The 26,911-nt window shown below is 37.3% G+C and overlaps 1 protein-coding gene across 3 annotated transcripts in view; it reads right to left on the reverse strand.

The window, feature by feature from the left end:
• Positions 1 to 26,911, reverse strand: part of LOC136038492 (head-specific guanylate cyclase-like) — a 224,074-nt gene that overhangs the window by 81,554 nt on the left and 115,609 nt on the right. For all 3 annotated transcript variants that reach the window (XM_065721578.1, XM_065721579.1, XM_065721577.1), the window contains one exon: positions 18,404 to 18,547. In XM_065721578.1, coding sequence (XP_065577650.1) covers positions 18,404 to 18,547 — 144 coding nt within the window. The remainder of the gene's footprint in view (positions 1 to 18,403; positions 18,548 to 26,911) is intronic.

Raw genomic sequence — 26,911 nt, forward strand, 5'->3', positions numbered from 1 at the left:
CAACTTGCCCTCCTCAGATAAACCTACGTGAATGAAACGCAATGTTTTGTCGTATATAGAATATGTATATATATGTTACTGTGAATGTTCAAAATCCGGTTATTGTCGACATTTACCGGTGAATATCCGAAATTCCATTTTCTCTGCCTGGATTCGATTAGCTTTGCAAGTCTGTTTTTTCAGTCTTATGCAAGCTTTGATGGTAAAAGTTAAAGTTAGATTAGGATGGGTTAGGTTAAATTAGTTTATAAATGTCAGAAATGGGCTAAAAATCTATCTAACCTCTCACCATCAAACTTTGCATAAAACTCAAAAGTCTGAACAAATCGAAGGAGAAAAAAAGGTATCTCGGACATTCACTGGTGAATGTCGACTTTCACAATAACGATTGGACTTTCCCTAAAATGCTTTGATTTTTAATGAAATAGATACGACTAGATCAGATAATATATCTATTGATCTGAATGGTACAGAGATAAAGCCTTGTGTTAAGTTGAAATACTTTGGCCTTCCTATTGGAAAAAATCTGAAGAAAACTGGGCTATTGATGCTAGAAAGTACGGAAACGAAAATCCGTCGTACATATGGTACAATTGTTAGTTCTCAGTTTCATTTGAATAGAGCCTATCTTGCGAGAATTTACAATAGTGTCGTCCTGCCACATATTCTGTGTTTAGTACCGTTTTACCCTATATTTAGTAAATCTTACCATCTTAGGATGAAACGCGTTTTCTTCAAATTTGCTAAGTTTCTGTTCCGAGTTCCTCCGCAGACCCGCAACTCCTATTTGATGAAAAAATATAGCTTGTCTGACCCGTGTGCTAAGTTAGCTGAGCTGAATGTACACATGTGCAATAAGCAAACCGGCCATGAATGGCAAAATGTTGTTTCTTGACGTGGAATTATTTTGTTTGTATTTTAGAATGCAATTACGATATGCTGTTTCTTTCTTTTTTTTCCTTTTTTTTCAATGTACTCCATTACTTCATTATTTTGTATGATGGGTTATAAATAAATACATACATACATATATACAACTAAAGCAACCCATATTGTTAGTACCCGGAGCCCACCGGCTTCGCCGCAGGTCCCCTTTACGACTTAACTACAGGCTTGTATATATAGATTCTTTTTGTAGCTTATCTGCTAACCGTAAACAAATTAAACCTCTTATTAATGTCCTGGCATCACTATTGGTTTGATACAATCACCCTGGGAAGAATACGAATTCTTCTTTAAAACTATGACCTATTTAGATCGTTTTTGTGGGTAGAAATGTCAATATGCAGGTTTTAAGAAACAAAACTCTGTATGGTAGCCGAATTTGAGGCCGGGTCCTGGCACTCGGCAAGCTACAGGCTTGTATATATTGATTCTCGTTGTCGCTGGTGTTCTAACCGCATATAATGTGAACTTTTCTTGATTTCATGGCTTCAGATTAGTTTCGATGCAACCACCCTGGGAATAGCACTACAGGGGTATATAATTTGAACGATTCAGTATTTCAAATAAATAAGCAGTGGCTCACTTAACAGATTATATATTTTAGTCATTCTTTTGTGTAAAGTCATGAGGTGTCAAATTAGTAATAACAGTTGATTTAAAAATAAGCCTGGTGTGGATTAAGTTCTTCCTTCCTATTAATTTATCAAATAATCATCCATTTTATAAGATTTATATTCTTCTGGAACTCGTTGCAGTTCTTGCTGCAGATTTTATTTACGATTCCATGTATTCGTAGTCAAAATGGGTTGCCAAATATCTTCTTGCCGCAGATCTCACTTTGGGTTCGTTTTCATGCATTATTACTTCAGACTTTTGTCCATGCCTTTTACTTTAGTTGTTCGGGTTCAACCAAAATCATGTGTTCCAATGCCTATAGGCTACCCTGCGGAATATCTAAAATTGCCATAATCGTCATTTAATTCTTTAGCTTCAGGATGTCTAGGTAGTCAGACATTTCAGGATGTCAGATAGGGTGTCAGATGTCATAGGGTGTCATCAGGATGTCAGATAGGATGTCAAATCAACTAATTCAGTTGAATTAAGAAATTCCAGCGTGGATTCAATTCCTTCTTCCTACTTGACATGTTCCTTATTCAATCATAATTTTATGAAATGTCTAAACTCCACAAATAGCATAGTTATCATGATACTCTTTAGTTTAAGTCACATTTTCATTTGCAATTCTATATGATTTGTTGATGTTTCTTTTTCCATGTCTTTTTCCTTAGCTGTTCAGAGTTGTACGTCATTTTGTGTAATTTTGTAAGTGTCATAGATACTTAATATTTATTCCTCCTTCGATCCTTTACAAACACTAAAATGGCATTTGATGTTTACCTCGAGGAAATCACCCATCATGGAATTATCAAGGTAAATATTTTCCGTCATGATTTAACCCAGAAATGCCCAATGGCCTGCCAGTCCTGCAGACATAGCCAGTCATAAATCTTTTAGTCATTGTTTGTTGTTTCCAATTGCCTCCAAATGACTGAAAGAACTGATAGACTATTTGAATTACTCTTACTCTATTCTTACCTACCTTAGTTCTGCCATAGGACGGATGATATACTATCTATCAATAAACCGACACATGACCGACAAGTCCTTTGGACCCACAAGTGAATTCAGGGAGAATACTTCAGGATTGGCATATGCCCATTCCGTCGCATGGATTAGCAGGCAAGCAAGCCTCCTAAGCTTAGTAGACCCACCCAAATAGAGTATCGGGTGGTCGACAGAGTCTTAGGATTGACAGATGACAGTCACTAGGACTCGTAGGCAAAAGGCGACCTAACCCCAATAGGCCCACCCGTCTAGAGCCTCAGGAGGGTGACCCAGGGGAGAGTTCTTTCCTGGGGCTATATTCCATGAGGTGTGTTCCATGGTTGTGTTCGCTATAAGGGAAATTTTCTGGAGTCTTTTTTTCATGGAGTGAGGGTTATTTTCCGGGAAGGGGGGAGGGGATGGGTAAACGCCTAGACTCATTTTTAATGGGTAACTTGAAATTTGATGTTTTTTTATATGTTTGAAATCAGCATAAAAAGCCCATCCATTTGAATCGTATATTTTCACCAAAATATGGTGACATATTTTGTCATAGGCATATTTTGGCATAGGTCGACTTGAAGGGGAATACAACATCTATCTAAAAGATGGGCCCATACCAACCGTCTATCTGGCAAGAAGGATACCAAAGGCACTAAAAGATAAACTACAGGACGAACTTGACAGAATGGAAAGAGATGGAATCATTGAAAATGTCACGAAGCCCACAGAATTGTTAAATTCAATAGTGATGAATGAAAAGAAAAACGGGACTATAAGGCTATGCATAGACCCAGTAGACCTCAACAGATGCATAAAGCCCCCTTACCATCCCATACCTACCTTAGAAGATGCTACAGCCAAGCTGCATGGTGCAAAGGTGTTCAACAAAATGGATGCTCGGTCAGGGTACTGATCATTAGTCCTTTCTACAACTGCATCTGAAATCGCATGATTCAGCACTATATTCGGGTGTTATCGATTCCTAAGAATGCCCTTTGGCTTACTTTCAGCATAAGATGAGTTCCAGCGCCATATGGAAGAGGCATTTGAAGCGTTGGAAGGACTAGCCATCATAATTGATGATATTCTAACGTATGGAGCAAACTAAAAACAGCATGCTGAAAGACTCCGAGCCGTTATGGAAATAGCAATAGAAAAAGGTGTAAAATTGAACAAGGACAAATGCAGCTTCTTTGCAAGCAGAGCATGCTATTTTGGTCATGTAATTGGAGCCAATGGCATGAAACCGGACCCAGAAAAACTGAGAACCATAGAAAAGATGTCCAGACCTCCGAGCTGCGAAGAGCTGCTTACCCTCCTTGAAATGTTGAACTACCTCGCAAAATACGTTCCCGACCTGTCTACTAGAAATAAAAGCCCTCGGGATATACTCAAACGTGAGCTATTCTCTTGGGGTCCCAAAAATGACTAGATGCTGTTAGAAATCAAGCAGTCAATCATGTCAGGCATCTCCTTCTTCAACTACAACAGCCTGAATGTGGAGCTGAAAGTCGACGCTTCTAGCCATGGCTTGGGAGCAGACCTCTGCATTGATGGAGAGGTGGTACGAAATGCATCCCGTGCACTTGGCAAATTCGAGTAAAATAACGCCAAACTTGAAAAGGAGTCGCACACTATTGCCTATGGATGCAAGTACTTCCACCACTATCTCTATGGAATACATGTCAACTTAATAATTGATCACCGCCCGCTTGAGACAATAGTCAGAAACCCTATCCTCCAAGGGCAAAGAAAGAGACTAATACTACAGCTCCAGCCATATGATCTTCATCGGCAATTCCGACCAGGTTCAGAAATACCAATCACTGACGCTCTTTCTTGTCTCCACCTTTCGTATATCGATGAGAAAGTAGCGACAGAAATAGACGTGTATATTCATCAGATCTCTAGATATCTTACTGCAAGTGATGAGAAGATCCTATTAATCCAGAAACAAACTTCCAAAGATAACCAACTCAGAATTCTGGCAAAAATAATCCATGAAGGCTGGCCGAAAAGCAGAAAAACATACCAGTCAGAGCCACGTCCGTTCTGGAATATCCAGCATGAACTGTCATCAAACAAAGGGATCATCTTTAAAGGCAGCAGATTGGTCATACCCGAGATATTACAGCCCGACATTCTGAGACAACTCCACGCTGCTCATCTTGGGGTGAAACAAACGAAGCAAGGAGCCAAAATATTGGTTTACTGGCCAGGCCTGAACACAGACATTCAGCAGTATGTTTGTAGTTGTCAAACATGTGTTAAAAACATGCCATAAAACCTAAGAGAGCCTATGATCAGTAACGAAATACCATGTCTTCCTAGGTAAAGAGTCGCATCCGACCAATTCTTGCTCCACAATAATGACTATCTTGTAACAGTGGACTGTCATAGCCATTTTTTTCGAAGCAGACGAACTCAGCTCCAGTACGTCAAAGGCCGTCACCTCCCAACTCAAATCTCATTTCGCCAGATATGGCATTCCATCTATACTAATATCTGACAATGGCCCTCAGTATTCTTCGGTTGAATTCCAAGGTTTTGCCAGGACATGGGGATTCACTCACAGAATATCAAGTCTAACCTACCCCCAGTTCAAAGGCCTTATGGAAAAGACTGTTCAGACAGAATGAACTTCATGACGAAGGCATCAGAGAGCAGTGAAGACCCATACCTAAGACTGCTTAAATGAAGAAACACACCCGTGGATGGACTAGCCCCGCCGTTCCAGTTTCTGATGAGCTCTCAATTGAGCACACTTCTGCCCTGTACCACTGACCACTAAAAAAAGAAAGTGGCCAGCAATTGAAAACTTTTTGGGAAACGCATAGCTCTCCAGACACAACATAAGTATCAGTATGATGCGACGTCCAGGCCTCTTCTGTCAGTAGAAGTAGAGAAATCTGTATACGTGCAGAAGACATAGAATGGCAAATGGAGCCAATCAATAGTAATTGCCCAGTCTGAGGACCCTCGATCCTACATAGTTGAGACAGACAACGTGTTTGTCATAAGACGAAATAGAGTTCATCTCTCGAGCCACCTTGGCATTGACTCGGAGACTAGAGACCTTGGTTGGCCAACAGTTATATCTTCGATCCTATTCTCTACTCCAGATAAAGAAATTCCGGCTCAAAAATCATCTTCACCACCCAAAAATCATCTCAGCAGATCACCGCTGCGTTCCTCAGCACCACTAGACCGAATGAGGACAGAGTTCAGTTCAAACACTTGGAGCAGGACCTCTTCCCCAAGTCGGCGCAATAACGTTATCTGGAAGAGTGATCAACCCGTCAAAGAGGTTGAACCTGTAAATAGTTGTGCGAAGTGAAAAATATGCAATGTGTATGCCAGGAGTATATTTCAGAGAAATGAGCCTAGCGCCTTCTCGTTTTCGTTAAAAAAAGAAAAAAAGGGTGAAGTGTGATAGAAGATTTCCTATTGTAACAAACCTTATGTGTGCTTAAAATACACAATAGAGAAGCGAGCCTAGCGTCTTCTCGGGATGTAAACAAATTTAATGATATCTCAGCTAGTGATGAAATGGTGCAGTACCGGTGTATTCTGAACCAATTAATTTAAAGTGAAAGAAGGAACATGTAGCGATTATGATTGCTTTGCTAGTGCTTGTATTTATTCTTGCATATGTGCTATGCTTGCTTATATGTGCTATGCTTGCTTATATTGTTTACTTTTGTTTATAGGAGCTTGGGTTAAATAAGTACATTAATCAAAATCGTTGCATAAGTGAAAGTTTTTAAAGTAGGTCTGTTTGGTATGTAAATGACAAATAAGAGGGGGAGAAATATAAGAGTGGCAAGGAGGAACAGAGTAATATTTTCAGCAAATGAGTGTCTCTGCCACTAAAAAAAACCAAAAAGGCAATTGACATATTGAAATGGTAAAATGCACTACGAAACTAGATCCGATGTCACTCCTAATGGCATAGAGTGACTCCTACGTGGAGTCAATGACTCCTAAGTCAAGCTGTAGAGGTTAGAGGTTCTGAGGCGCTTTTATGGATACAAGCTTTTTTTTAAGTCACAAGTACTGTCTTATTTAGTCACAAATAGGCTACAGGTGTTGAATATACGATCTTCCTTTCCCTTTTTCATTAATAGTATTTCAGTAAAACTAACCTGGATTCATAAAGCTGGTAATAGAAGAAGGTGAAATTACGTTCTTTTAATCCTAAAACTGAATCCAGTATCAACATGTATTTAAGAAAATAAAAAGTTCGGTGTAAACTTTATAATTTAAGCGTCAAAACTTGCTATGTTTTAGAAACATCATCGCTCGTAGGGCATTTCTGCATGCCTTCTGTTACTGATCATGTAGTATTACATGATCAGTAAGACTAATCTGAGTTGACTAATCTAAATTGATGTTAGGAAGGCTACAAAGGTTGAATATACGTTCTTCGTTTCCCTTTTTTATCAATAATATTTCAGTAATACTAACCTAATTCGATAAAGCTGGTAACAGAAGAAGGTGAAATTACATTCTTTTTATCCTAAAACTGATTCCAGTATCAACATGTTTTTAAGAAAAGTTCACTGTAAACTTTACAATTTAAGCGTCAAAACTGGCTAAGTTTTAGAAACATCATCGTTCGTAGGGCATTTCTCCACGCCTCAGCAGAAGGGATATATTTATTATTACTAATGTTGAGGTTGAGTATAAACTCAGTATGTTCATTGCACTTAATTACATTTTTATTGTCTCATACGAGCATAACTTTTTACAGCAGCTTTTATTGAAAGTCGTAAACAGAGATTTTAATTAGTCTTGTAGGTTATTACTCTTAGTTTTATGTTTCTCATTCAGAGAGATTTTAGCTTCCTTAATACTAGAATAACTAAATGCTCATAAAATTTATGGTAACAAACGAAACATGACGTAATATTTGGGAAAGGAAATAATATTAAGAAAATAAATAATAACAAGCAACTGATGAATGAAATAGTAAGTAACTAACAAAAATAGAACAAATCCTATTGCCAAAGCCGCATCCAAGGGGTTACAGGGTTTGAGCCCCCCCACCCCCAGGAGAGAAATGGGACTGAGAAAAACATAACAAAAATGCATTAAACAAATTTTTGTTGCGTTTTTAAAGTTTTTTTATTCGCACTCCGACCCAAAAAATACCCCCTCCCCCCGAAAATTTTGCATACCACATTGCCTACCCCTTCCCTTTAAGTAAACAAAAATAAGTCAGTCGTTTCTATTAATATGCCCATTTCGTTTGGTATCCAAGAGAATACTCTAGGTCAAAGGAGGGAAATTACTTCACCAAGCAGAGAGTATTTCTTAAATTGCCTCAGCAAGTAATTTTAGTCTTTTGTCATAATTACAGCAATAACTGCAACCGATTAAAGGGTAAACCACGGCCCATAGCAGTAAAACGTTTAAAAACAGGATTAAAAAAACAACTATCTACTAAATGAAATTTGTCGTTTAGTTCTGATTCAGGATTGATAACTATTAATTCTGTTAATATTAATTGTAAAGGTTAAGTACTCAAACGAGTTTAGGGAATCTCAGTATACAGCTTAAAACCCCTAGAAAATGGTGCCGGATCGAAATAAAAATGGACTGTTAGATATTCACAAAGGACTTTCAATAACTGCTAGAGTGGTTTCTACGTAACATTAAATAAATATGAAAGGGGTTTTTCCTCCTCAACGCCCCGCTCTTTACGCTAAAGTTTGACTCTTTTTCTTAACTCTATTTTTAAAACAGTAAGAAACTTTAGCGTAAAGAGCGGGGCGTTGAGGAGGAAAAGCCCCTTTCATATACGGAGTAATTTCTGTTCATTTTAAGTTTTAATGCTGCTTCTTACTTTCATTAAAAAAAAACTTGTTTTTTTCTATTTAATTTCTGGGCGTTTTTGAATTAATGCATGTTTTGATCATGGCTCTCCGCACATAAATAATTAAAACGAAATTCGCCTGTTCATTAATTGCAATTAATCGGAAGATTTTGAGAAAAAGGAGCGAGGGAAGAGGCCTAGTTGCCCTCCAAGTTTTTGATTACTTAAAAAAGCAACTAGAACTTTTAATTTTTTACAAACGTTTTCATTGGTAAAAAATATACTCGTCGATACCTCGCTCTTTACACTAAAGCTTAGATTTTGTCCCAATTCCTTAAGAATGACCTCTGAATCACAAAGGCCGTAGACTAAATAGCTGAAATTACTAAAAATACGTTAGCGTAAAGAGTGAGGTATAACAAGGAGGTAAACCCCTCATATGCGTAATAATTTTTGTTCGTTTTAAGTTTTAATGCTGCTCCTTACTTTCAGTAGAAAAAAATTTTCATATTTATTTTTCCATTGCTTTTTCAAATAATGCTAGAAAATCCTGTGCCCCCTTCTTTGAAATTCTTTTCCCCCATGAGAAGTTTCTCCATGGAAATGTTCCCCCCCCCAGCTCTCCCCCTAAACCAAAAAAAAATCCCCGTGAAAATGTCTGTACACTTCCCAGTAACCATTACTATATGTAAACACAGGTCAAAGTTTGTAACTTGCAGCCCCTCCCACTGGGACTGCGGGGGAGTAAGTCATCCGTAAAGACATTGTTATTAGGTTTTTCGACTAGGGTGAATAAAATGGTTATCTCAGAATTTTGATCCGGCGACTTTTGGGAAAAATGAGCGCGGGAGGGGGCCTAGGTGCACTCCAATTTTATTGTTCACTTAAAAAGGGTACTAGAACTTTTAATTTCCGTTAGAATGAGCCCTCTCGCGACTTTTTAGTACCATTCAGTCGATACTATCACCCCTGAAAAAAAAACAAACAAACAACTAAACACGCATTCGTGATCAGTCTTCTGGCAAAAAATGCGAAATTCCACATTTTTGTAGATAGGAGGTTGAAACTTCTACAATAAGGTTCTCTGATATGCTGAATCTGATGGTGTGATTTTCGTTAATATTTTATGATTTTTAGGGGGTATTTCTCCCTATTTAAAATCAGCATTAAAATGCGATTCTTCTGATGTAACTATTGGTATCAAAATTCCATTTTTTAGAGTTTCGGTTACTATTGAGCCGGGTCGCTCCTTACTACAGTTCGTTACCACGAACTGTTTGCTAACTATCAATTTACGTTGCTGTTCATGTTATATAGTAAAAATGGTGGGAGAAATTACCTAGGTGCCCCATAAAAGTTGATTTTTTTCAGCTCAATAAATTACTTAACAAAGCTACTAAATTGCTTAATTCGACAACTAAATTGCTTTGAAAAGCCAAAATCGAAATGCTTTGAATTTTTTTCGTAGGGATTATTGGGAATCATATCCAATTTTTTTTTTTTTTTGGGGGGGGGGTATTCTATTTAATTTCATGTCTAATTTATATACACAAATTATGAACATTTTGTGGCTAAGTAAACCTAGGATATACACATTTTACCTCTGTTTAGAAGGCGCGAAGGCGCAATGGCTTTTCAATAAATTAAATAAAAAAACTTAACTCTAACTAAAAACTCTTTTCTCTTAACTCTACTTCTTAAAACAGCAAAAAATTTTAGCGTAAACAGCGGGGCGTTGAGGAGGAAAAGCCCCTCTCATATACGGAGTAATTTGTGTTCGTTTTAAGTTTTAATGTGGCTCCTTGTTTCATTTAAAAAGACTTGTTTTTTTATTTAATTTCTGGACGTTTTTTAATTAATGCATGTTTTGATCTTGGCTCTCCGCACATAAATAATTAAAACAAAATTTGAATTTGAATTTTCTTTTTTTCTAAATTCCTTTCTCCTAGTTTTAATCGCAAGATTTTGAGAAAAAAGGAGAGAGGGAGGAAGCCTAGTTGCCCTCCGATTTTTTGATTACTTAAAAAGGCAACTAGAACTTGCCTTCAACCCTCGTTGAAGGGGGTTCAACCCTCGTCGATACCTCGCTCTTTACACTAAAGCTTAAATTTTGTCCCAATTCCTTAAGAATGACCTCTGAATCACAAAGACCGTAGAATAAATAGTTGAAATTACTAAGAATACTTTAGCGTAAAGAGTGAGGCATTACGAGGAGGTAAACCCCTCATATGCGCAATAATTTCTGTTCGTTTTAAATTTTAATGCTGCTCCTCATTTTCAGTAGAAAAAAACTCCTCATATTTATTTTTTCATTACCTTTTTTTAAATAATGCTAAAAAATCCTGCGCCCCCTTCATTGAAAGTCTCTTCCCCCATGAGAAGTTTTTCCATGGAAAGATCCTCCCACGTATCCCCACTCCCCACCTCAACTCTCCCTCCCAAACAAAAAAAATACCCCTTAAAGCGTCCGTACGCTTCCCAGTAACCATCAATATATGTAAACACAGGTCAAAGTTTGTAACTGTCAACCCCTCCCACGGGGACTGCGTGGGAGTAAGTCGTCCCCAAAGAAATAGTTATTAGGTTTTTCGACTATGGTGAATAAAATGGCTATCTCAGAATTTTGATCCGGTGACTTTGAGGAATTAAATGAGCGTGGGAGGGGAACTATGTGCCCTCCAATTTTTTGGTAACTTAAAAAGGGCACTATAACTTTTAATTTCTGTTAGAGTGAGCCCTCTCGTGACATTCTAGGACCACTGGGTCGATGCGATCACCCCTGGGGAAAAAAAACAACAAGAGCTAAGAGCTCATATGGCACTTGTGACGAGGCAAGAAGAGCTAAGAGCCAAAAGATCATATGGTATGAGCTCTAACAAAATTCTATGAATCAATAGATTGATTTAAAAGGAAAATATGAGGCTAAATGCCGGTCAGGATTTAAAATAAGAGCTCTGAGTCACGATGTCCTTCTAAATATCAAAACTCATTAAGATCCGATCACCCACTCGTATGCTATAAATACCTAATTTTTTCTAATTTTTCCTCTCCCTTTAGCCCCCCAGATGGTCGAATCTGGGAAAACGACTTTATCAAGTTAATTTGTGCAGCTCCCTGACACGCCTACCAATTTTTACGTCCAGAAGCACCAAACTCGCCAAATCACTGAAACCCTCCCCCCAACTCCCCCAAAGAGAGCGAATCCAGTACGGTTCCGTCAATCACGTATCAAGGACATTTGCTTATTCTATCCACCAAGTTTCATCCCGATTCCTCCACTCCAAGTGTTTTCCAAGATTTCCCCCTCCAACTCCCCCCCAATATCAAAAGATCTGGTCGGGATTTGAAAAAAGAACTCTGAGACTTGAATTCTTTCTACATATCACATTTCGTTAAGATCCGATCACCTCTCCGTAAAATAAAGATATCTCAATTTCACGTTTTCAAAGAATTCCGGTTTCCCCTTCCAACTCCCCCCAATGTCACAGAATCTGGTTGGAATTTAAAATTAGAGCTTTAAAGCGAAAGACCCATCTAAATATCAAATTTCATTAAGATCTGGTCACCCTTTTATAAGTTACAAATACCTCAATTTTAAAAATTACCCCCCCCCAACTTCACCAAAAAGAGCAGATCCGGTCCGATTATATCAGTCACGAGTCTTAGACACGTTTTTATTCTTCCCATCCAGTTTCATCCTGATCTCACCGCTTTGAGTATTTTCTAAGATTTCCGGTTCCCCTCAACTGCCCCGCCCAATTACGCTGGATCCAGTTGAGATTTAAAATAAGAGACCTGAGTCACGAGGTCCTTCTAAATATGAAGTTTCATGAAGATCCGATCAATCCTTCGTAAGTTAAAAATACGTCATTTTTTCTAATTTTTCAGAATTAACCCCCCCCCCCCCGATAGAGCGGATCCGTTCCAATTATGTAAATCATGTATCTTTGATTTCTGCTTATTTTTACCACCATGTTTCATCCCGATCCCTCCAATCTAAGCGTTTTCCATGATTTCACGTTCCCCCACTCCAAACTCCCCCCAATGTCACCAGATCCGGTCGGGACTTAAAATAAGAGTTTTGAGACACGATATCCTTCTAAATATCAAATTTCATTGAGATCCGATCACCTGTTCGTAAGCTAAAAATACCTCATTTTTTCTCATTTTCAAAATTACCCCCCCCCCCAACTATCCCAAAGAGAGCAGATCCGTTCCGGTTGTGTCAATCATGCATCTAGGACTTGTGCTTATTTTTCCCGCCAAGTTTAATCCCGATCCCTCCACTCTAAGTGTTTTCCAAGTTTTAGGTTCCCCCTCCCAAATCCCCCCAAGGTCTCCAGATCTGTTCGGGATTTAACAGAAGAGCTCTGAGACACGATGTCCTTCTAAATATCCAATTTCATTGAGATCCGTTAGTAAGTTAAAAATACCTCAAGTTTTCTAATTTTTCAGAGTTAACCCTCCCTCCCCCAACTACCCCAAAGACATCGGATCCATTCCGGTTATGTCAGTCATGTATCTAGGACTTGTTCTTATTTTTCCCACCAATTTTCATCCCGATCCCTCCACTCTAAGTGTTTTCCAAGATTTTAGGTTTCCCCCTCCCAACTCCCCCCTCTTAATGTCGCCGGAAAAATAAGAGCTCTGAGACACGATATCCTTCTAAATATCAAATTTCATTGAGATTCGATCACCTGTTCGTAAGTTAAAAATACCTCATTTTTCTAATTTTTCAGGATTAACCCCCCCCCAACTACCCCAAAGAGAGCGGATCCATCCCGGTATGTCAATCATGTATATAGGACTTGTGCTTATTTTTCCCACCAAGTTTAATCCCGATCCCTCCACTTCAAGTGTTTTCCAAGTTTTAGGTTTCCCCCTCCCATCTCCACCCCCAATGTCGCCAGATCCAGTCGGGATTTAAAATAAGAGCTCTGAGACACGATATACTTCTAAACATCAAATTTCATTGAGATCCGATCACCCTTTCGTAAGTTAAAAATACCTCATTTTTTCTAATTTTTCAGAATTAAACCCCCCTCCAAGTACCCCAAAGAGAGCGGGTCCGTTCTGGTTATGTCAATCATGTATGTAGGACTTGTGATTATTTTTCCCACCAAAATTCATCCCGATCCTTCCACTCTAAGTGTTTTCCAAGATTTTAGGTTTCCCCCTTCCAACTCCCCCCCAATGTCACCAGATCCGGTCGGGATTTAAAATAACAGCTCTGAGACACGATATCCTTCCAAACATCAAATTTCATTGAGACCTGATCAACCGTTCGTAAGTTAAAAATACTTCAATTTTTATATTTTTCCGAATTAACGCCCCCCCCCCCAGATGGTCAAATCGGGAAAACGACTATTTCTAATTTAATCTTGTCCGGTCCCTGATACGCTTGCAAAATTTCAACGTCCTAGCCTGGAAGTGCCTAAAGTAGCAAAACCGGGACCGACAGACCGACAGAATTTGCGATTGCTATATGTCACTTGGTTAATACCAAGTGCCATAAAAAACAAATAAACACGCATCCTTGATTTGTCTTCTGGCAAAAAATGCGAAATTCCACATTTTTGTAGATAGGAGCTTGAAACTTCTACAATAAGGTTCTCTGATACGCTGAATCTGATGGTGTGATTTTTGTTAAGATTGTATGACTTTTAGAGGTTGTTTTCCCCTATTTTCTAAAATGAGGCAAATTTTCTCAGGCTCGTAACTTTTGATAGGTAAGACTAATCTTGATGAAAGTTATATATTTAAAGTCAGCATTAAAATGCAATTTTTTTATGTAACTATCGGTTTCAAAATTCCATTTTAGAGTTTCGGTTACTATTGAGCCGGGTCGCTCCTTACTACAGTTCGTTACTACGAACTGTTTGATACATTTCAATCCATCGAAAGGCCAATGAACCTTTCCCTTAATCTTACGAATAACGTCAGTTGATTTTTTTTTTCAGCTCGATAAATTACTTGACAAAGCTACTAAATTGCTTAATTCGACAGCTAAATTGCTTTGAAAAGCCAAAATTTTCCTTCTGCGAAACTAAAGTAACTATAGGCTCATACACTAATTCAATGAGCCATTTAAGTTGCAATTATATTCACATTGGATAGTACCTTCTGTGGCTGTTGTTTTCGCAAGATCCAACTATCAATCTAGATGACTTGCTGTTGTGTTGTAAAATCGCTATAGATGTAGCCTTGTTGCTTGTTAAAGCCCTCTCTGGTACTTACATGTTATAGCGACCACACTTTTCTTGATCTGTAATGAAACCGGATTTCTTTGTACACTTGAAGATAATCGGCTTTCCCGGGCCAAGAGAAACTACTTTGCAGGTATATTTTAATCAAAAATTTAACATATAGAGGTGGTTAGGTTACGTCTTTAATATAATGTGCTCTTGGTGGCCTGCTTTCCATAATTCTCTTTTGTATTATCCATAATTTTGCTACTAAAGTATTATATTTTTATCATATTTTGGTATATTTTGTTGGGATTAACCTAACCTCACTTCCCTGCCGAGGTCGGTGTAATACATATGCACCCTCTGTCTTTAGTAGGGCTTTCCCAAGTGAAATCGTTATACAGCCACTTTAAATTTGCGATTTTAAGCCTTAAAAAGCACCTCTTGACGGAAGAGCTCCCTGGGAAAGAAAAAAAGAACAGAAAAAATTTGCCTGAAAAGTCAAATTTAACCAAATTCCTAAAAGCTGAATTTTATCAACTGAATACACTGTTTCAGAAGGCAACTGAAACTGTTTAATTTGGGTAATAAAGCAAATAAGCAAGGGAATATGTGCCATGACAGAGTAGGATACTTCAAATTTACGATTTTTTTTATATGGGTACAAAAAAAACACGTATTTTTCAGAATATAGAAGCTACTCTATATTATAGAGTAAGAGAATATAAAACACGACTCGAGCAGTTCGTTGTAGCAAAAGCAATAAATAAATCAAAAGAATTGGCTTTCAATGCTGATTTCTAGAAAATAAAGTTCATTAAGTTTTATGTTACCCATTGAACGCTACGAGCCAGAGAAAATTTGGCTTATTTTCGGAAAAGGGGAGGAAAAAACACTAGGGATCCTAATGAAAATCACACCATTAGAGTAAGCCAATCAATGAACTCCATTGAAGAGGTTCAAAGTTCCTATATACAAAAAAGTGATTTTCTTTTTAGTTTTTCGCCAGAAGAAAGATAACAAGTGTGTGTTCATTTGTTTTTTCTTTTACCAGGAGTGATTGAGTCGAAACAATGATCTTAGACGAATGCGAGAGGTTACTTTTAAATTTAAATCAAATTATAGTGCTCTATTCAAGCGACTAGAAAAAATGGAGGGTAACTAGCCTCCCTCCAACGCCCTTTTTCCACCAAAACATCTTATCAAAATTTTTGAGATTACCATTTGATTTAACTTAGCTAGAAGGTCCAGCAACTGTAAATTTGGGAAAGACAGGCCACCCCCCAAAATCCCTGGGAAAAGGTTGTAAGTTACGCAATTTTCCCCTTGTGCATAGATAGTATTTGTTATCAGGATATACAGGGTTTTCCTGTTATGCGGGCCTATGCAAGGGAGCCTTCCATGGGGTGGAGATTTTCCCAGGATAATTTTACGTTGGAGAAGGAATGAGGAATTCCTGGCACAATTTGAGATACAATTAGAAATTACACAACAAAGTTTTTTTAAACCGAAAGTAAGGAGCAAGTTTAAAACTTAAGACAAACAAAATTATTACGTATTTGGGGAGGACCGTCCCTTTCTCAAACCTTGTTCTTTGGGCTAAAGTTTGACCTTATGTCAAAATTCTTCAGGAAAGACTGATGAAACACAAGGTTGAGTTTGAATGAAAAGCATTTTAAAGAATTTTAAGACTTTAGAGTAAGGAACGAAGATAAAAGAAAGGGGAAGCCCCCTTATATACAGAGTAAATTCTGTTCTTCTTAAGTTTTGATGTTGTTCCTTATTTTCAATTAATAGGAAAACATTTTTTCAGTTGATATCTTCGCAAGGAGATTAATTGTTGATGAAAAAGTCGTTTTTATCGTTTTTTGTCGACAGTGGGGCCCATTCAAAACATAAATTTGACAGGAGACACAAATAAGAGTTTAAGTTTTATTTATTATCCTTTTTCCTACTGATAAAGGTCGACCTACTAACAATAAAGCCGTTTCTATGGATACAGCCCTTTTAATTTTAATTTTGACATATAAACTCTAAAATTGCCTAAAAAGAAAATGGCATTGCATTCTGAGCATTAAACAACATGCTATACTTCCTCCCATCTTTGATAAGGGGGCGCAAACAATAATAATTTTTTTACGGTCCAACGGTATTTTTCTCAAGGCCGCAAAAAAGAACAGGTGAGTACAAAACCGGGCTTAATTCATATTGATGAATTGATGATTAAGTGTCGTATCAACAAAAATAAATTGAAAAAGCAGAATGGTGGTATAAATACATTTCATTATACTTTCGTTCTTGAAATCTGTGAGTTTTATTTATTTTGAGCTTCTCCCTGATTTAAATGAAGGGATTGCAAAGAAACTATTTGAATCAGTCGAGCAGGAAAATTTGGCTCGAAAAATTTACCCACCTCATACAGCTTTTTTACATGAAAATTTACAAGCTTCATACAACTTTTACATAAAAAAAAAAAAAAAAAAAAAAAAAAAAAAAAAAATCAGATTCAGTATATTAGATAACACTTCTGTTGAGGTTTCAAGCTCCTATGTACGAAATATAGAAATTTGCAGTTTTTTTTGCCAAAAGAAAGATCACTGATGTGTATTTATTTTTTTTTTTCCTGGGGTGATCGTACCAAACCAGGAATCCTACAAGATCGGACGAGCACTCATTTGATCAGAAATCAAATGTTCGAGTGCTTTTTAAGTAACCAAAAATACCGGAGTGCTGCTAACCTTCTCCCATGACCCTTTTTCCCGAAGCCGTTTACTCTAAATTTTAAGAAAGCCATTTTCCTGGATGAAAATTCTACGTGGGGGAGCTTTAGATGGAATAATTTTTCTTGGCAAGTAGAATGCCCATGGAGGGTGACAAGTTTCCCTGCGTTGTTTGGAAAACGATCAAAAACTAAAAAAAAAAAAATAGAAAATTCCAACTGGAAGTAAGGAACAACATCAACACGAACAGAAATTATTCTGTATGTGATGGGGATGCCTCCTCCTCAATATCCCTCTTTTTACGCTAAAGTTAGATTCTTTGTCCGAATTCTTAAAGAGCGACTCCTGAAACACAATGACTGCTTAATTAGAATAACTATTTTTTAAAAGTACTGAAAAACCTTAGCATGAAGAGAGGAGTATTAAGGAGTAGGCAGCCCATTCATATACTGAATAATTTCTATTTGTTTTAAGTTTTAATTTTGCTCGTTAATTTCAGTTGAAAAAACTTGTTTTTTTAAATGTAGTATGCATATAAGAAGCAAGTGTTATGTTAACTGAACAAAGAGTTAAGCATCAACCGCCCCATAAGGGAGATGATATATTCTTTGGCTCTTAGGAATTAGAAGAAGATGATTTAGGGGAGGGCCAGAAAATGCTAGTACAAGAGACTACTGATGATCTTGATCTTGAATATTGATATAGTTGCTTTGGATTTACAAAACTCACAAGCCAGAAGCCATAATAATATGAAACTCAAATGTTGCTTAAGAAAACTCAGCACAATTTCTCTCAACTCATTTTCAGGCATAATTATGTTAGTCTCAAATATTTGAACTTCTAACAGGGGAAAATGTTTTGGCGGAATTTTTGAGGAATTTATATATGCTATATATATATATATTGGTTCATTTATGCAAACTGTGTACATTTTGTGCCTTGGATAAATCTTGGATATACTCATTATACCTCTGTTTAGGAGGCGCAATTGCTTCTTAATAAATACATTTTAATTCATCGAATGGCCAATAAATCTTTCCCCTAAACATACTAATAACGTCTGATTTTTTGCAAAAAGCAAAAAAAAGCAAGGGCTTTGAGACACCCTTCATATAAGAGTTTACCTTTATTGGCTGGCCATCTGGCGTTTGATGATCTCTACAAGATTCAACTATGCGCAGTGCCATCCAGCAAACTTGTTGAGCATGTGTTGCGCTTGGGCGATGCAAACCAGCTGCTACGCAATAAGCATCCCCAATAGTCTCAACCTGTAATGAAGATTTCTTATTTGTGTACTTTATTCTTCTGTAATTTATAAAATATTTTAGGAGTATTATATAAGTATCTTATAAGTAGAAATTAGGAACTATAGAGTTAAGTCATTTACTTACAATTATGTGTTTATTTCTTCTTTTTTTCTTAGCAGCCGTTTGAACTTTAATTTTTTGATATGTTGAGTACTAAAAAAAAAAATTTCAATTTGAAGTTTATGTTCAAAACATGTTTCCAATTAAAATTCAATGAAAATATAAAAATGGGCAGAACTTAAGAAAAAAAGAAGCTTTTTGAGTCAAATATTAATGACTTTTTTTTTACATATTAATGAGAAAAAAATATTAATAAATATTTGGCTTCATATTCAGAAGCCTTGCTAAGCGAGAAAAAAGAGGAGAAATAAAGTAGATTTGAAAATTACTTAAAACTAGAAGAAAGCATATATAGATAAAAAATACACAAGCACTATACAAAGAATAATAAAATACGAGAGAAACTCACGTCTGATGAACTAAGTTGTTGCCTTTGAAAACAAATCCAATATGGCAACCAAATATTCACACAAGGCAGGGAAATTGCTGTTTTAAATATTTTTTATCCAAATACTAATGAACGCCAAAATATTCGTCTTGCCTTTTTTTTGTTTTTTTATTGTTTTTTTTTCTGTGATTTTGTTTTTTTTTTGGTTTTTTCTGCTTGACTTCAAGCAGTGTGTGTTTACTTGTCATGGCAATCACATAACAAAATCACAAAATAATCACATAACAAAATCACAAAATAATCACATAACAAAATCACAAAATAATCACATAACAAAATCACAAAATAATCACATAACAAAATCACAGCGAAGACATTAATAACACATCACTAAGGGTGGTTCTATCCTCTTCCGTCTCTTTCCTCTTAAACTTCTAAGTGGCCTGAGTCTCGTTTGTGTTTTATTGGAAAAAGAAATTTATATCAGATGCAGGAAAAAGTCTTTGACTTCAGGAGCCTAGTAAAGGAGAAACAACGTAGATTCAACTATCTTGGCCGCTCAAATACGATATTATACCATATAACTGCAGCTTTTCAAAAGATATATGTGATATATCATCTTGCACATGAACTATTACTACTTCTAACAACTCAACACAGCACCAAGCCACCCGAGGCCAACACAGCTACGCACGCTCCTCCTACATCCGAATCTGTTCAAAGCCTCTCTCTTTACACCCTCCCAGGAAGTTCCTATTTTCTTTAAATCTTTCTATATAGCATTCTCCCACCCCAGCAACGGACGACCTGCTTTCTGTTTAGCCCTAGACGGTAAGCCAAAAATGACAGTCTTTGGCAGAACGTGCCCTAGCCATCTCAACCTTTCACTCATTATAGCCCTAAACGCGTGATGGAACCACACTTTTCGTACAGCCTACTGTTTGAAATACGGTCAGTCAGCCGGGTACCCAGAACAATCCGTAGGCAATTTCTCTGGATAACATCTAGTAAATTGTCATCCACTTTCCAGAGAACCCATGCTTCTCCGGAACTATTTAACCACTGTCATCACTGTAGCTTCCAATATTCTAATCTTGGTTTTCAGACCTATCTTCCTATTCCTCCAAACTTGTGCTTGGGGCGCAGTGAATCTTTTAAATGGGGTTTCCATTTATGACAATTCCAATATTGGAGTTTTAATCTAAACCTAACGCAAATTTTGGAAGGTTTCTTGATTTACTTTCAAATTCTTATGGATTTATTTGCTAATATACTTTTACTATTGATATTGACCAAAATTATACTTGACTTTTCTGAATCAGCTCTAAATGACGATTCTGCCTTATTTAAAATTTCTTTTAATTCAATCTAATATGGATGTATCGACTTACTTTTCACTCCTAGGTTAATAAGTGACAAAGGCCTGAGTCATCTAACATCAAACACATTTTTAAAGATTATGAGAAAGTGTTCAATTCAGCTGATAAAACAGATTTAGCAAAAGTCTTATCCTTGTATGGTATACCAGACAAATGCATTAAAGTGATTAGTGATATGTACACAAATAACACTACTACGGTTAAGGTAGGAAATGATATTTGTAGCTAGTTTTGTATTATATCAGGTATTGACTAGGGCTGTTTTTATCCCCATTTATATGGATAATTTTGACGGACTTTATCTTGGAAGAACGCGGAATCAAATGGGTAAGAAAATCTTTCCTAGACATATATTATGCTGATGATTTAACATCCTAGATGAAAGTGTGAGCAAAATGAATGAAATTTTAGAGGTTTTACGAGTTAAGGGTGCTCGAACAAATTGGAAAGGTAATGTTAAGAAGACTAAATCGATAATATTCGGAATAAGTGAAGATGAAAAGGTGGCATTGGGTATCAAAAAGATTGATCAAGTGGATAGCTTCACTTATCTTGGTAATATCATTATTTAAGATGATGGGTGTCATGAATATGTTAAAAATTGATTAGCCAAGTCTCATGTTGTTTTTTTCACAGCTAAAAAAAGTTTGAAAGAATAGGAAGATAACTCCGCGAACCAAGATTAGAACCATGTAAACAGCAGTGATGACAGTGGTCAAATATTATTTTGAAGTGTGGGTGCTGGAGGATTTGCTGGATGTTTTCCCGAGAAATTGCCTACGGACTCTTTTGGGTTCCCGACTGACTAATCGTATTACAAACAGTAAGCTGTGCGAAAAGTGCGGTTCAATTCCACTTACACGGGCTATAATGAGAGAAAGAGTGAGATGGTTAAGGCTCGTTTGCAGATGAAGGATGACGGACTACCAGAGATTGTCCTGGTTGGCCAACCATCTAGAGCTAGACAGAAGGTAGAATTTCTATAGTTGGAATTGGAGGATTTTGTAAAGAATGATTTAAGGGAAATGGGAACCTCCTGAGAGGGGTTAAAGAGAGAGGCTTTGAATAGATTGGATGGACGAGGAGTATGCGTGCATATGCTGGTCTCAGGGGGATTGTTAATGCGTTGAGTTTTTAGTAGTTTTCGCAGTATTATGAGGTAGAGTTCGTTCTTTACTAGGTTGTTAAAGGTAGGTTTACTAGAAAGTTGTAGCAGTAGTACAGTAATAGCAGTCGCAAGTGGTCACAGTTGTAGTTACTGTAGTCACATTTAGATATATCTGCAATCGCAATTCCAAGTACTCGCAGTAGCAGTCACAAATTTCCAATTAGTGCCCTTAGCCATTCCAGAAATATTCTAGATACGCTCTTCTAATATCCATATTTAGTTAAATCTCTCCCCAATATACCCTAATAGATTCAACTGAATACCTTTATCTGTTCCTGAGTTGTTTTAAATACATGACAAACTTGGATAGACTTACCGTCTCTTGATTTTTTTAACTCGCCTAATAACATGCTCTGAAAGCACTTGTTCGTGGGATATTGCATATATCTGGATATACGTAGTACCTTTTGATTTAGTTTGACCCCCTCCATAACTGTTCTCAAAAAAAACTTAAAATCCTGTCCTTTCCAACCTGGTCTTCTTTCTTTCCTGGTCTTCTGTCCTTTCCATCCTGGTTGTCATTCTTTGACAACCTGGACGGACTTGAACACTTTTGATTTAGTTCAACCATAGCAGCAGCAGTAGTAGTGGTAGTGGTAATAAAAGCAATGCTGAAAGTTTTAACTTAATACCCTCACCCATTCTTGAGGTACTGGTGATGCGTTCTTTTGATAAACAGTAAGTATATAATGCCTTTAGATTTACTTTTGTAGATACATGAGCTTTTCCTGAACGTTTCTGCTTGATACACTATTTCAGTCCTAATATAACCCACATATGAAATTGCCACAACCTGGATGCACCTAAGCTATTTTGATTTAAGTCTATAGTAGCAGTAGTAGTAGATAAAGTAGCAACATGGTAGTAATGTTCGTAGACTTAAAGGCTTTTGTTTAATGCCCAAAGGGGTTACAAAGATGCTGCTGACACACCTCTTTGAGAACCCGCATTGACATAATGTCTTTTGGTTTAGCTCAACATCCCATCGAAAAGGCCCTTAATCTTCAACTTAATGCTCTCAATCGTTCTTGAGATGTTTTCTTGTGCTCTTGTGGTAACCTGTATGTACTTAGTGTTTTTTAATTTATTTTAGCAGCTTCCATACCATTCCAGAAAGGTTTAATTTTAATAGCCTTAGTATTAAAATAGTAACAGTCGTAGTAACAATATTAATAGTAATTGGATCAGTGAGAGTAGTAGTGATTAGGTAGATAGCACTAGTAGTATTTGTAGTAGCAGCAATAGTATTCATGTACTACCTTTTGGTTAGTTCACCAAACCATCAACATACTTTGACAGTTTGAACTCAATACTCCAACCTTTTTTTGGGATATTACTTATTCATTCTTTTGATAACATGTATGTAAATAGTGTGTTTAGATTTAGCCTTACATCCCCCTCAACAATCCCTGAAAATTTCATCTAAATACCATTGGCCTTAATAGTTCTAATAGCAGTAACAATAGAAATACTACTACCAGTAGTAGCAGTAGAATGCAAATAGCGCCTTTTTACTAGTTCAATATTCCCCTCAACATTCTCGAGAAGTCTCAATTTAATTCTTTAAACCGTTTTTAAAATAGCACTGATTCGCCCTTTTGACAGCCTTTGTACAGATAGTGTGTTTTGATATAGTTTAACATCCCCTTGATATTTCATGGAAAATTTACTATAGCTGCTTTAGCTTAAATTGTCACCTTTGCCTTGGTAGAAGTAGCCTACTAGCATAAATGGCAGCGGTAGAAGTAGGCATATATTGATTTTAAATTGATCTACAGTCCCTATCAAAAACGCACCGAAAGTCTCAGTTTAAAACACTAAGCCGATATTAGAGAGAGAGAAAGAGAGAGAGAGAGAGAGAGAGAGAGAGAGAGAGAGAGAGAGAGAGAGAGAGAGAGAGAGAGAGAGAGAGAAGAGAGAGAGAGAGAGAGAGAGAGAGAGAGAGAAAGAGAGAAGAGAGAGAGAGAGAGAGAGAGAGAGAGAGAGAGAGAGAGAGAGATAGAAAGAGAGAGAGAGAGAGAGAGAGAGAGAGAGAGAGAGAAAGAGAGAGGGAGAGAGAAAGAGAGAGAGAGATAAGTTTATTAATATTAAATAGAAGACAATACAAAATACTATAATCGAATTACAATACACATAATTCCCCTCGAAAAGCTCCATGGCCAGAGATACAAGGGGGATAAGAAAAAAAACAATTATTATACAAGCAATAAATACAATATAGGTAATCACACATAGCAGTTCACGGGCAATATACTTATGGGGGATACAATATAAGCAACAACTAGAAGGAAAAAAACATACAGAACATACTTGCGGCCTGGGAGCCAAGTGCAGAAAGGAAACCCAAACACCACTGACAAAACACAGGGGCCATCAACTCTTCTGAGGAAAGAAAAGTAATTTCAGAGGAAATTAATCTATTTGATTCTTTATTAAATGGTCCTTAAGAATCCTTTTAAAAGTCCCAAACGAGTGGCATTTCTGTACTGAAGAAGGTACTGAATTCCAGACCTGTTGACAAGCAATGTGGGTATTGAAATCTGATCGAATACTAGGGGTAGGCGGAATGTAGATATTATTTAAAGAACGAAAGCTATATTGAGCTGAATCAGAAATAAACATAGGAGTTTTCCGAAGAGATTTTAGAAGATTGCCGTGAAGTTGATCAAAGACAAAAGAAGCACAAGGAATAATGTAAATCGACCGTAGACTTAAGAGCGGTGTTGGTGAAGAATGGTTGGTATCCATAACCAGACGCCGTCCTTTATTATACATGACGGAAAGTGACCGCAGCGTAGATGGAAAAGTAGACATCCATACAATGGGGCAATAAGAAATATATGACTGGACAAGACAGAAAAAAGAAGTTTCAGAATAGATCCAGGAAATGTGTATCTAGGTTTTCGAATGATACCGAAACTCCGTGAGACCTTAACCCTAATCATGGCTACACGGTTTCTGAATGAAAGGTCTCATCAAGCAGGATACCAAGAAACCGGACCACCCGATTTTCTGCTCTACACAAGGAGCCTTGTGACACCTGAAGGTGTGTAAGCTGAAGGAAAGCTATACCAATTCGAGAAAAAATAAGAAAATGTGATTTACCAACATTCAAGACCAAGGAATTGACATTAAACTATGACATAACTCTCTCGAATAATGCCACAAGGTTAGACTTGATATCACATTCCGTCTTCCCAAGGGTCCCAAGAGTGGTATCATCAGCAAAAGCAACAAGAAAATCTTCATTAGAAGAAGTATTGGAACACGACTGAGCATCAGGCTGACACAGCTTGCAACATGCCAGAGGCCTGGTGTTTTTTACAGCCGAAATCAGATCATTAACATAAATGAAAAATAGAATGGGACCAAGAACAGGTCCCTGCGGGACGCCATAATATACTTCAGAAGGGCTCTGGAAAAGTGGATCAATTGAAATAACCTACCAGAAACATATGAATCAAACCAAGAATAAGCGTTTGATCTTACACCAATATGCGATAGTTTCCAAAGAAGAATCCGATGAGTCAAGGAATCAAAAGCTTTACGAAAATCCAAAAATAAAGCTGCCGGGATATGACCAGAATCTATTGCCGAATGAATGAAATTCGAAAAAGCTGCGAAAGCATGCTCCGTAGAGTGACTCGCTCGGAATCCAAACTGAAAATGCTGAAAACAGATATGAGAAAAATCGGCCTATAATTAGCAGGATCACTCCAAGAACCACCTTTATAGAGTACTATAACCTTAGCTCCCTTGAGAGATTCGGGAAAAATACCTTTCTCGAAAGACAGATTGACGAGCTTAGTCAGTGGTGACAGAATAGCAGGCAGAATGGCACGGATAACCCTTGTAGGAATTTTGTCTGGCCCTGAAGAGGATGATCCTTTAAGAGCATTTACGATACGAGCTACCTGAAATTCAGAAACAGAATTCAAGACCATCGACTTCAAACATGAGGATCCAAGAAAGGCTCTGAAATCGCAACGAGAAGTTGCAGAGCTTGCAGAGGAAGCAGTTACCTTTCCTATATTAGCACAATAAGAGGTAAGTTCTAGCTGAACATCTACATCTCCTTGGACGGTTTTTACCATCAATTATCAGCATTGATGGAACTGAAGGCAGAGGGGGAGTAGGTCTAACAACTGAATTAATTAAATACCATGTCTTCCTAACATCCTTCCCACATTCAGAAAATCTCCTATGATAATACTGAGACTTTGCCTTTCGACACAGATAATTAAATATACTCCTATAGGCCTTGAATCGTTCGTGATGAGCTAAAGATGGTGAAGCCTTGTAAAGCTTCCACAAATTATTTTTCCTTTTCCAGCTTTTATGGAGACCTGAAATCATCCATGGATTCAGTGGTGCTACCCTTTTCGAAGTATGGGGCGCTGGACCCCGATTGCATATTTCCAGGATTCCTTCTGTAACTAAATCATAAAAGGAATCAAAAGAGTGGTTAAAATCTTAATCAGAAACCAAACTACCCCATGGTACATCAGCCAGACGAGAATTAAGTAGACTTAGCTCAGTATCACCATAACGGAAAAATGGCAGATTAGATGGTGATGCTATACGCTGCGCTTGATCAGCACTCTTATATCGGGAAATAGCGGGAAAATGATCAGAAATATCACTAACCAGCACCAAGTTATCTAAGACATCTAGTGACGAAAAAATATTATCGATAAGAGGCGCTTGTGTTTCAGTAACTCGGGTTGGTATACAAATTGAAGGTAGAGTTCCAAAAGAGAGCATCATTGACAAAAAATCAATAGTTGAAGCAGAATTTTGATCCAGCAGGTTGAGGTTAAAATCACTCATAAGAATTAGTTCATAGGGATGTTTTTGGACTGAGTCCAAAACTTCTTCCAGAATTTTCAAAAACGAAGGAATAGATCCACTGCGGGACCTATGAACCAAACCCACAACTAAATACTTACGCATTGATTTAATCTCAATAAATAGGGATTCAAAGATTCCTTCCTCATTTCTGCTCAAATAATTTCGGACATTATATGCAAGACGATCATCAATATAAAGCATAAGACCACCTCTCGCCATCTGTTTCCTATTCAGCCTCTCCATCCTATGTCCTGGAATATCTAAAAGGGTATCCTTGTTTGAATCCAGGAAAGTTTCACATAATCCTATAACATCAGGAGTTCCATCACTAACGATCCGTTTCAGCTCATCAAAAGACGAGCAAAGTCCCTGAATGTTAAGATGAAACACAGAGAAAATATCATCTCGTTTAGAGGAGGCAGAACCATTTAATTGTGAAACATACTTACTTTTAAAAGCCGAGTTAGAATCATTATTCA

Source organism: Artemia franciscana, chromosome 18 (assembly GCF_032884065.1).
Source record: "Artemia franciscana chromosome 18, ASM3288406v1, whole genome shotgun sequence".
In the NCBI taxonomy this organism is placed as follows: domain Eukaryota; kingdom Metazoa; phylum Arthropoda; class Branchiopoda; order Anostraca; family Artemiidae; genus Artemia; species Artemia franciscana.